Source organism: Prosopis cineraria, unplaced genomic scaffold (genome assembly GCF_029017545.1).
Source record: "Prosopis cineraria cultivar Desert tree isolate PC_DT_omini unplaced genomic scaffold, ASM2901754v1 PC14, whole genome shotgun sequence".
Classification (NCBI taxonomy): domain Eukaryota; kingdom Viridiplantae; phylum Streptophyta; class Magnoliopsida; order Fabales; family Fabaceae; genus Prosopis; species Prosopis cineraria.
Window position 1 is genome coordinate 29,937,746 of NW_026555345.1, and position 11,151 is coordinate 29,948,896.

General features: G+C 34.7%; 1 protein-coding gene and 1 long non-coding RNA gene across 8 annotated transcripts; one reads left to right on the forward strand and one right to left on the reverse strand.

The window, feature by feature from the left end:
* Window positions 1-490: 490 nt before the first annotated feature.
* On the reverse strand, window positions 491-2,714 carry LOC129292609 (uncharacterized). Its single transcript, XR_008588912.1, has 2 exons — window positions 2,034-2,714; window positions 491-1,500 (listed from the first exon to the last, which is right to left on the reverse strand). It is a non-coding gene; the product is annotated as an uncharacterized LOC129292609 (long non-coding RNA).
* Window positions 2,715-4,075: 1,361 nt separating this feature from the next.
* LOC129293383 (tubby-like F-box protein 8) lies at window positions 4,076-8,892 on the forward strand. Of its 7 annotated transcripts, none has more exons than XM_054931312.1 (5): window positions 4,076-4,273; window positions 4,619-5,628; window positions 5,737-5,824; window positions 6,845-6,977; window positions 8,064-8,892. In XM_054931312.1, the coding sequence occupies exons 2-5, from the start codon at window positions 5,281-5,283 to the stop codon at window positions 8,779-8,781; spliced, it is 1,287 nt and encodes a 428-aa protein (XP_054787287.1). In that variant the 5' UTR covers window positions 4,076-4,273; window positions 4,619-5,280; the 3' UTR covers window positions 8,782-8,892. The 7 variants fall into 7 exon arrangements, with proteins under 7 accessions (XP_054787287.1, XP_054787291.1, XP_054787286.1 ...); XM_054931316.1 differs by having other exon boundaries at window positions 5,152-5,628; XM_054931311.1 differs by having other exon boundaries at window positions 5,184-5,628.
* Window positions 8,893-11,151: the final 2,259 nt, after the last annotated feature.

The window sequence follows — 11,151 nt, forward strand, 5'->3', positions numbered from 1 at the left end:
TTAATATTGTTAATTTTATCACAATAAATTTTTACATTAAACTTTTAAATATTAACAAAATATTTTTAAATATTGATATATTAAATTTAATTTTTTAAAATAATAATGATTAATACAAAAAATAATCATCTAAAACTAAATTAGAATTAAAAGATTAAAAAAATATTTTATAAAATTAAAAAATCAAGTTAAAACCTTATATAAAGCTAAAGGATTAAAAATATATTTTAACTTTTTTTTTAGGTCAGAATACAAAAAGGGGGAGTCAAAGGCGACTGTTCAAAGACAATTAATTGACTCTTGCCCCATGATGCTAAGGGCCTGAGGGTTTAACAGGAAAATAGATCGATGAAATATTTCTTCAAGCAAAAAAGATCAGAATCTAGTTTTCGATATGAAAGAAACAATGTCATTAGTAATAGAATGGGTCTGGAAAATAAAATTTCTAGATCAACCTTGCTGGAAAGTAAAACAAGAAACATAAAAGCACTGAAATAAAGCAGTATGTTTTTGTTTTCTTGGGGAGAAAAAAGAGGCACAAAAGAGGACCAAAATCCCCAAACGGAAATGGTTGGAAAATGGGCTGTGAGCAGGCTTAAAAGGCCATCCCAGTTCACATCTGCAGCGTCTCATTTATAACCATCCAAAAGTCCAAAGAATGGTTTGTGCCTCTATACTGAACTAAAAAACTAATAGCCATGGTGGTTGATACTGTCATACAGAATGTCAACTCCACCATGGGACAGATGCAAATATAACATACTAGATACCGTCCTGAAGTAAGAGCACGATGTACAATGTGAAACTAAATGATACCAATCATCAATGTACGAAAATCCCATTATAATTACATGCATGTAACTTGATAGGTTGAATGAGTCGTGCAGCTTAACAGATAGCAGAAGGAGTCATGAAAAACCGTCAAGGTTGTGAATTTCAATGCTCAAAGCGCAGTGCCCTTATCACCATTCATACAACTTGTAACCTCTAAAACAATCAAAAAAGAAGCCCCAAAACAACAAATACACAGTAACATCAAACACAACCAAAAAACAAAAATGCCCTCAGATCTCATAGCTTTGATTGATCATCCACAATTTAACAACAGCGCCGTTCATCAAATGCCTTCACAAACCACCACAAAACAGTGAGTGAGTGTGTGCGTGTGAGTATAGATAGATAGATAGATAGAGAGAGAGAGAGAGAGAGAGAGAGAGAAAGCAGTGGCCCGGATAGACAAATGGAGAACTGAAACCATTGAAAATTGCTCAATATGGTTTAATTCGTGCATCACTGGGCATCAGAGCCAATAGAAAAATGGAAGAGCAAGTAAAGAAATTAATGCAAATAGAAAACATGAATACATTCTAGAATCAAGGTTGCCACAACCACAAATGCAGAGATCCAACAAAGCTCTCGTATTTCAGAATCTCACTGGTTTCTTTTATAAGGGCATACCCACCTCAGATTATCTTGATGTCAATGCAGAGAGTTCAACAGCTAACCATTGACAAAAGGAAGACATTAGAATCAACAATTATGATGTTCAATAGGAAAATAGCAGAATGTAAAATCGTTTGAAGGAGATGATCTTGTTAGCATGGTAGGAATTATAAATAAAAAATTGAATTGTCGGAAATAAAATTGAAAAACAAAAACAACAACAAAAAGAATCATTGAACCTATCCAGGATATAATAAGAGTAATCAGAAAGATAGTTGAAGAATGGAGTTATGTTGTGGAGGAGGGTTTGGGAATGCCGTCCTAACTATTTCCTCTAGACAATCATAACAATGGTTTATGCAATACCCACTCTCCAGTCTCCCCAACAAGCCATGAAAGATTAGTTAACAAGCCCTAGAGGTTGTTAATTAACATCCATTAAAGTAGGAAGCTGCCTCACAGAATGTAATCCGACCATGGAAACAAAGACAAAATAGCATCAAAAGGGAATTGATTAATTACCAAAAGAATAGTATTAAAGTGTAGTTAGCACATTGTGAATAAGTAAATATGTAATGTAAGTGGCTTACATGTAGCTGACAGAACTTGCAAGGGGAGGTTAGAAATAGCTTTCTAGGCTGCATTTCCATCAACAGTGCACCCAAAAAAAAAAACAGAGAGAGAGAGAGAGAGAGAGAGAGAGAGAGAAGGAAAGAAATAAACCGCTCAGAGCACGGATGCAACATCATCCACTCCAATTCGGACTTTCAAAACAATCATAAAACAAGCCTAAAAACAACAAATGAACAAGCTGATGTCAAATAGAACTCAAAAAATCACAAATGTATAAATCACACTAAATGCCCTCAGATCTCATAGCTTTGATGAATCATTCACAGTTTAAAGCTAGCGGCGTTCATCAAATGCCTTCAAAACCCACCGCAAAACGTGTGTGCGTGCGTGTGTGTGTGAGAAGAGAAAGAAGGAAAGAAAGAGAGAGAGAGAGAGAGAATCGCAGCGGCAAGAGAAGGCAAGTAAAGAACTGGAACCGCAGAAAACTGCTCAATGGAGGTCGATTTGTGCATCATTGGGCTTCAATTTAGGGAGGAAACCCCCGGGGGGGGGGGGGGAGTAAGACTAAACGAAAGAAATTGGAGCGCTAAAAAAAATAAAAATAAATCAGTCACATATAAAGATGGTGGGAGAAATAGAGAAATCATAGACCAGAGGCGGCGGCGACGAAGCAACATGATGCAGGGAGGCAGGCAAGGGTTTAACTGAGGAGCAGGCGACTTCATCCATTCAGTCCGCTTTATACTCTTCGTTGATGGGCTTGGGCTTTATTCTTCGCGAATCATGAACTGAAGCTCATATGATGGCCATTTTCTGAGCCCATGATTATTAGATTCTAGATTTAGAGGCCTAAAAAATGACACAGTTGCCCAGAGTGAAGAAAGATTTGAGTGGAAAACAAAAGGAAAAATTATAATTAAATTTCACATAAAAAATTAATTATTATAATATTTATGAATAATTAAATTAAATTATATTGATAATTAATAAATATTATAATAATTAATTTTTTTATGTGAAATTTTAATAAAATTCTCTCAAAACAAAATAAGTTGAATTATTATTAATAGGGTTGAATCTAATTAAAGGAATTAATTTTTTATAACATGATAAATTAAAATTAAAATTTTTATTAAAATATATAATTATATTTAATTTAATTGTGTCTTAAATAAAATTATTTCTAATGAAAAAAATAAAAACATGATTGAAGAGAGTAGAGACAAGAAAATAACGATCCTATAATTGAGTGTACTTAATATACATTCTCTCCTTTAAAAAATACTCTCTCTGTTAAAAAATATAAGACATTTTTAATCAAATCTCACCTCTCAATAAAATAGTTATTTACTTTTTAATTAATCCTATCTTTTCATATTTACTCTTATTAAATATTCTATAATAAATATAAAATTATTATCAATTGGGACACATTTAGAAAAAAATATAATAATTACATCTCGAAAGATTAAAAATACCTTATATTTTTTAACATCCCACTCTTCAAAAAATACTTTAAATTTTTGAACGGAGGGAGTATAAGATTTTTTTTAAAAAAGTAATTTTTTAAAAATTATAAGATATTTAAATATTTTAAAATTTAATTAATTTTTTAAAAAATTACCTTTAATTAGAAAATTTGATTGATAAAAAATTTTAATTAAAATATTCCCTTAAATATCTTGTGATTTTGAACACTGAAAATAGATATTAAAAAATAATTTAAAAATTTTATAATAATTAATTTGTTTGCATGAAATCTCATTGTAATTAATTTTAATGTAATGCACCTCTCAGCACGATCCAACGTCCACCGTCCTCAGGTAAGGGTGAACTGGACCGAGGAAGCCCGTGACGCGCCGGTCAGATCAGTGACGCGTCGACGCGGATGTTTTAAAAAAAAGTCAACCTTGAAGGGCAAAATCGTAAATTTATCACGGGATACCAGGCTAACCAGCCAGAACAGTTACACAGAACGAAAATCAACGAAAAGATTATAAATTATAAATTCATTGAATTTATATTTATAGTTATCATTAAGAAAAGAAATTAAGCAGTTTGTTCTGTTTACGTTGGTTTCCACTTCAGGGTTGGATGGATTCAATGAAGGCGCTGTGGCTTCATAGTCAGCGGCTCTATGACTGAGGGGAGAGGGGGAGTAGGGCTGAGAGAGCCTCCACTTTCATGATAAACCCCTCTTGAAGCAGAGTGAGTTTGATCAAGTATGATCATGAGCTCTTTTTGAAGCAGAGCTCAAGTAAATTGCTAGCCTTTGCCTCACAATTTCATATTTTCATTCGAAAACATCGAGGCCCTGTTTTTCCTTGCTCCGATTGCGAGAAACCGATTCATGATCTTCTGGGTTTCCTTTGTAGATTCCGATAGTTTCATTTTTCAAGTCTAGGTTTGGTGAAATTCCCCTCTTGGGTTTTTATACTTTTCTTCTTATTCTGTGCTTATTTGTGTGTACCACTTTGGGTTTATATAAAAAAATTTCTGGGTTGCAGTGGAGCGCTCTTATATTTGTGTGTTCTTTACATATATCTCTTATTCATGTGGTGCACTCAAGTTCTTGATTTCAGGTGTGTTATATTACTTTCAGCTGGCGAGCCTTTCTGTATCTGTGCGTGTGGGAGACATTCATTTGATTGGTTCTTGGTCTTGTAACTCCACAAACACGAAAAGCAAAAGAGAAGAAGAAAAAAAGAAAAAAAACTTGACACATCAGGCAATTAGGTTCCGCTAATGCAAGATTAGGATGATGATGGTTCACATTCAGTAAAGGGAGATCCCACTTTCTTAATGTTTCCTATAACAAAATAGATGTTTGTTGCCGCTGAAATTATTACATCTAGATTGCTAGGGGCATAATCCTTCCGGTGAGATACAAAATATCGTTTCGATTTGACTGCTGCTTTTAGAGGTTAGATTTAGATTGAACCTCACAAACAATGTGGTTGACAAAAGTCTGCAATTTTAGGCTGCTTTAACCCTTAGGTCCATGTGAGGCTTTCTTTTATGAGAATCTACTTTTTTAAAAAATAATTCTAAATATTTTAATTTGTGCTTTTCCCTTGCTGTCTTTTTTCCTTGTTTTTTCTTGATGCCTAACAATGAAGCTACAACTGATTAAAGTATTTTTGATCTGCGGTGCTTCACGCTCCTAGGTTCTGTGAATTGTGGCAAACTGGAGAGGAGAGTTAGAATTTGAAGTGAAGTTGATGATAACATATTAACTTCTGGGCTGTCAGTGTATTTGAGGAAATGTCCTTCCGCAGTATAGTTCGTGATGTAAGGGATGGTTTTGGAAGCTTATCTAGGCGGGGTTTTGAGGTAAGGCTTCCTGGCCATCACAGGGGCAAGTCACATAGTTCAGTCTATGAGGTGCCAGAACAACCTCCAGTGATACAGAACAGCCGCTGGGCTAGCCTTCCGCCTGAGCTCCTTCATGATGTTATCAAAAGATTGGAAGAAAGTGAGAGCACATGGCCTGCCCGTAAGCATGTGGTCGCATGTGCTGCTGTGTGCAAGTCCTGGAGAGAAATGTGCAAAGAAATTGTAAGCAATCCAGAGTTCTGTGGGAAAATTACTTTTCCTGTTTCCTTGAAGCAGGTGAGATATATGTGATCTTTTATACCACGCCTACGACGTATTTGATAAGAATTGCATTTCTTTTGGAAGGTGTCTGAACGAATGTTTTTTGGTGATCTTGTCTTGTAGCCTGGGCCTCGGGATGGAATGATCCAGTGTTCCATCAAGAGAGACAAATCTAACCTGACATACCACCTCTTTCTTTGTCTAAGTCCTGGTAAGCTTCTTTTCTTACTATGTTGCCAAAGATGTGTGTGCGCGCGCGCGCGCGCGCGCACATATGTATGTTCTCCTTGCTTTGTGACCAATTGAAAACTTAATTAGCTTATGTCATTTGAGGTATGATAATTATATATTATCTATTTTGATGCAATCTGGAACTAGATTACCAAGTTCTGATCTGGTCTTTGGTTTGGTCCACATTTGGGTTTTCCATGTTCATATTGAACAAGCTAGTGAAATTTAGTCTTTGTATTAAGCTCGGAAGTTTCATGCAAACAACCTTGCTTTTATTGTTTACAAATTGTGAGTTTTTGTATCATCAATTTCATCTATTTTATTGTCAGCGTCTTGCTTTTGTCTCTGTATTTGCTAATGGTTTGGTCAGTTAATCCATTACATGATTTAGCGAATGTTTGGGAGTTGGAAGAGGAAGAGAAGGCAAGGGATTCAAATAAATGGAAGGGAACAAAAATGAAGGAAAATGGATGGGGAAATGATGATATATTTTCATTTGCTATGGAAAAGTGTCTCCGTCAAAATCTCCTAAATTGGGGCACTTAAATATTTAAAGGAGGGAGGACATAGGAATATTTTAGTGTTAGTTGAAAACTGTCAGACAAGGGAAAGGATTCGATGAATCCTTCACTTTACCTCCATCACCACGCATCCAAACATATTCTTTGCACATTGGTTTTATTGACAGCCATTGCAATTAAAAAGTTTGAGCTGTTTAATGGAGACATGTGTCATCACTTGGTTATTAGAGGTTTTCATATCATGTCTAGGACCATTTTCCAACTCTCATTGTTAACTTAAGGCTGCTGAATAGGGTTTCTATAATCTCTAATAGCTTAAAATTGTCTGCCATGATGGCAGGTCAAAATGCCATTAGGCAAAACTAGTTATTTGACCTGACAGTTATGTTAACAATGAACATGTTCTGGCAAAATGGTTCCAGTTATCGCTTGCCTTTTGGGGCGTGCTTTGAATTCTAAACCATATCATGGTCTTGCAGCCTTGCTTGTTGAGAATGGAAAGTTTCTGCTCTCTGCTAAACGGACTAGACGAACAACTTGCAGGGAGTACATTATATCCATGAATGCTGATAGCATGTCAAGATCTAGTAGCACTTATATTGGGAAGCTGAGGTATGACTATTTGGAATCTTTTTTTAATGGTAGAAAGACATTCATTTTGTGCATTTCTTTTCTTTTGGTCAGGATTCATAATGTTGGTTCTTTTTGTGTGTGTGTGTCTGTTTGGTCATGCTTACATCTGAGGATTATACCAAATAAGCACTTATTAGCAAAGTCTCACTTTGATATGAGTTTTACTTTATAAGGACTCTTAGTTGCACGTGTAACAAACATTGACATCCCTTGAGGAGTGTTTAGGATAGGGAGGAATGCAAGGGAAAGCAACTGAATTTGTCATGTTGAATTGTTTTGATTTAAATCAACTATCTATTTCCTCAAAGTATGTTCGAATCAGAGAAATATATGAGAACAGAATAAAAAAAATGTTAGCTTTAAATCGAAAGTTAAAAGAATAATTAAAAATTCATTTCCCTTCCTTTTTATTCCAATCTCCTGAATCCAAACATGCTATTTCGGCTGTCTATGTTTGCTATCGTTGTGACTCATGACTTGTTTGTTATTTGAAGCTTTTAGCAGCATCTATTGTGCAGATATGTATTAATATTATATATATTAATACATACATATACATATATATATATATTGTGCCTGCTAGAAAAATTTGCTGTTTCTGGCCAATAAAGTGTATAACTGTATATTATCAATATGCTTGGTGAATGCATGATTCCCTGATTAATTTTCTACATCTTTTTTTTTTTTTAAATGTAATTTTAAGACCTACTTAGCTGGGACGAAATAGTTTTGCATAATCCGACTGATGTGCCTTGTCTACTTTCTCAACAAGTTCATTTATAAATTCAGCAAAGAAACTCAAGTACAATTTTTGTGTTTTTATTATTAGATTCATGGATAATAACATAAGAAGTGATAAAGTTTTCAGACAGACAAATGTATAATCTTTCCAGCCTGCATTACATGAGCTAATCTTTTTAAAAAATTTAGACACGTCAATTGATAACAAAGATACAAGGAAATCCAAATAGGTTATCAAGTCCTCTGGTCTTAACATTTCATGCATGCACGGTTGTTTTCAATACGCTTCAGGCATAATAAGTTTAGTGTAAACTTTTGTTTCAGGTCAAATTTTCTGGGCACCAAATTCCTAATATATGATACACAGCCTCCCTATAATTTTGCTCAGCTGCCTCCTCCTTCGCCTAGCCAAAGCCGTCGATTCTATTCTAGAAAGGTTTCTCCAAAAGTCCCCAGCGGCAGCTACAATATTGCTCAGGTCATCTATGAGCTGAATGTGCTTGGTACAAGAGGCCCACGCAAGATGAACTGCACCATGTGCTCGATCCCAGAATCAGCCCTCGAGCCTGCTGGCACTGTCCCAGGCCAGCCAGAACTCCTTCCTTGTGCCATGGATGACTCGTTCCGGAGTACATCCTTTTCAAAATCGATCCGCAGTTCATCCAATTTTAGCAGCTCTAGGTTCTCAGACATCATGTGGACCGGCAACGAAGGAGAGAGTGGCGAGGTAAAAGAGAGGCCACTAATTCTCAAGAACAAGGCTCCAAGATGGCATGAGCAGCTGCAATGTTGGTGCCTTAACTTCCGGGGCAGAGTGACTGTGGCCTCCGTCAAGAATTTCCAGCTGATTGCCGCTGTGCATCCCGCAGCCGGTGCTCCAATGCCGGCACAGCGTGGCCCGGCAGATCACGACAAGGTTATTCTTCAGTTTGGCAAGGTAGGCAAGGATTTGTTCACCATGGACTATCGATATCCCCTGTCGGCATTCCAGGCTTTTGCCATATGCTTGACTAGCTTTGACACTAAACTAGCATGTGAATAGTCACAAATGTGATGGGAAAATTAAAATTCAATCTCCATTGGATGCTCAGGTCGCATCCATTCATTGTATACTTTAGTAGTTTCAAATGTAAATAAAAAATTTAACGAACAAGCTGTGTCAATTGCTTCCAATTTTCAAGAATTTTATTTCCTTTGTTGTGAGAGAGAGAGAGAGAGAGAGAGACAGATCATTGAGCCGTTTTAAGGATTAATTCTCTCAAATGAATACAGTGATAGAGGCCCTCTTAATGACGGATCAGGGCCTAGGCATAGCAAACAAACAGACTACTTAACTTGCATCGGGGCTAAGTCACAATAAATCGACAGCCTTTTAAGTGAAAGGAAAATCAAAGAAAGTGAAAGGATTAATAAAAGTTAATCTAGTTAATAAGTATTTAATACATACTTTATGAGAATGTGGTATAAAATTTTGTTGTCTAAAAATTTTATTGATACATGATCAGTAATTATTTCTATTAGTATTTTTTAAAGTCTAAAGACATGTTTTAACTTAGATGAATTCTCAAGCCTCCACTCATTTAAACATTTTTATACTAATAATAGAGTGAAGGGAAAGATAGGATATTATTTTTTTAAAAAAAATCTTAAGCAGTAACTTTTATAAAATTTGGGTAAATAAATAAATTATCCCATAAATTTTTGGTTAAATAGCACCATAAACATTTAATATATTTATTGTGCAAATTATTTATTTAACTTTTAAAAATAATATAATCTGATTTTTGATATTAACAAAAGTTAACTTTGATCATTAGTTGATAAAAAAAATAAAAAATGATATAAAAAAAGATCAATAAGAACATCACAAATTAAAAAATGATCAAAAAAATTACAAACAATGACCTAAAAAATTGTGAAAAATGACCCAAAATTTTTGGTAATTTTTTAGGTCATTTTTTAATATTTTTTTAATCAATTAACTGTTAAAGTTAACTTTGTTAATAATAAAAGTTATATTGCAATGTTTTTAAAAGTTAAAAGGACAATTTATACAATAAATAAATTTAGGTCTACAGTGTTATTAGATATAAAATTTAGGGGGTAATTTAATCATTTATCCTATAAAATTTAGTAGTAATTATTTTAAAATTTGATAGTATCCAGTTAAATTTGGTAATCGTAAAAAATGATTACGAATTAGTTTTACAAGAATTTAGGTCCTTTGGTTGAATGATTCCTGCATATTGTATTTCTCCACGAGTGTGGTGAAAAAAAGTGGTCGAACAGTTTGGTGAAGATTAAATGTGGGCTTATGGGAGCCAATAATTGGTCAAATAATTTGGGGCCGAAATGGTCCTATCGCCAGTAAAATGATTCAAGGGGTCATTGTATATTTTCCTGAATAGGAGGGATTTTAATGGCTGGCAAGATTACAAGTCGTGTGACAACAAAGTTGCTCAGTTTCCTCCAACATATTGCAAATCTGTACAAAATAGCAATGAGAACCACACATATTGTTTCAATCAAGACAAGCTCGAGCACTTGGAATCTTTTTAAAACCTTTCTTCCTCTCATATCAACCAAGATACCTGACCCACTTCTTCACTTTCCTTTTCTCATTCAAACCTTTCTTCCTCTCATATCAACTACTAAGTATCAGCTAATTACCAAGCTCAGTTATTCATCACGGAGAATTAATCTTTTTACTCTATTAGAAGAAGGTCCACGAATACAGATATAAGTTGCCTTTGATCCTTTTATTATTCACATAGAATGTACTATACCATATTAATTTAGGATTAGGCTGCATGTCTAATTGATCATCAGGTAGTTCAAGTTCTTTCATACAAAGTATTCTATCTAATAATATCTGCTAGCTTCTCTGACATTTAATCGTTAAAAAAAAAGTACACATTATGCCTACCATCACTTCAACAATAATAGATGACAATCTAACATACTAATGAAGCTTAAATATGTAGGGCGACAATAAACTGCTATAGCTGGATCATTCTTATTGGTATTATTATACAGAGTATGATATGCTGAAACTTACTTGCTATCTGATACACAGGATTCATCATCTGAAAAGGAATACACGAGAGAGATCAACTGAGGTTGATCTGATAATATTGACAGACTTACGAGAAGTGAGCACTAGTACTACTGGATATCTGAAGATGGACTCTGGAGAAGCTTTCATGGAGGCTGATATGCATCGTTGTCCTCAACAATCATTCTCTATACTGGAGAAGTAAAACCCTGATATGAATTTTGACAGCAAGCCAAGATTGAACACAAGAAGGGCGAAGAAGAAGAAGAGCAGCTTGTTTGTGAGGAATTAATAATCCGTGGTGGACGCGAAAGGCAGAGGAAGTTAGGAGGAAAAGGATAAGCATGATATATCATC

Coding starts and splice junctions, on each gene's coding strand:
- LOC129293383 (XM_054931312.1), top strand. CDS start 5,281: ATGTCCTTCCGCAGTATAGTTCGTGATGTAAGGGATGGTTTTGGAAGC. Junction 5,825..6,844: donor CTTTCTTTGTCTAAGTCCTG/GTAAGCTTCTTT, acceptor ATGGTCTTGCAG/CCTTGCTTGTTGAGAATGGA. Junction 6,978..8,063: donor ACTTATATTGGGAAGCTGAG/GTATGACTATTT, acceptor CTTTTGTTTCAG/GTCAAATTTTCTGGGCACCA.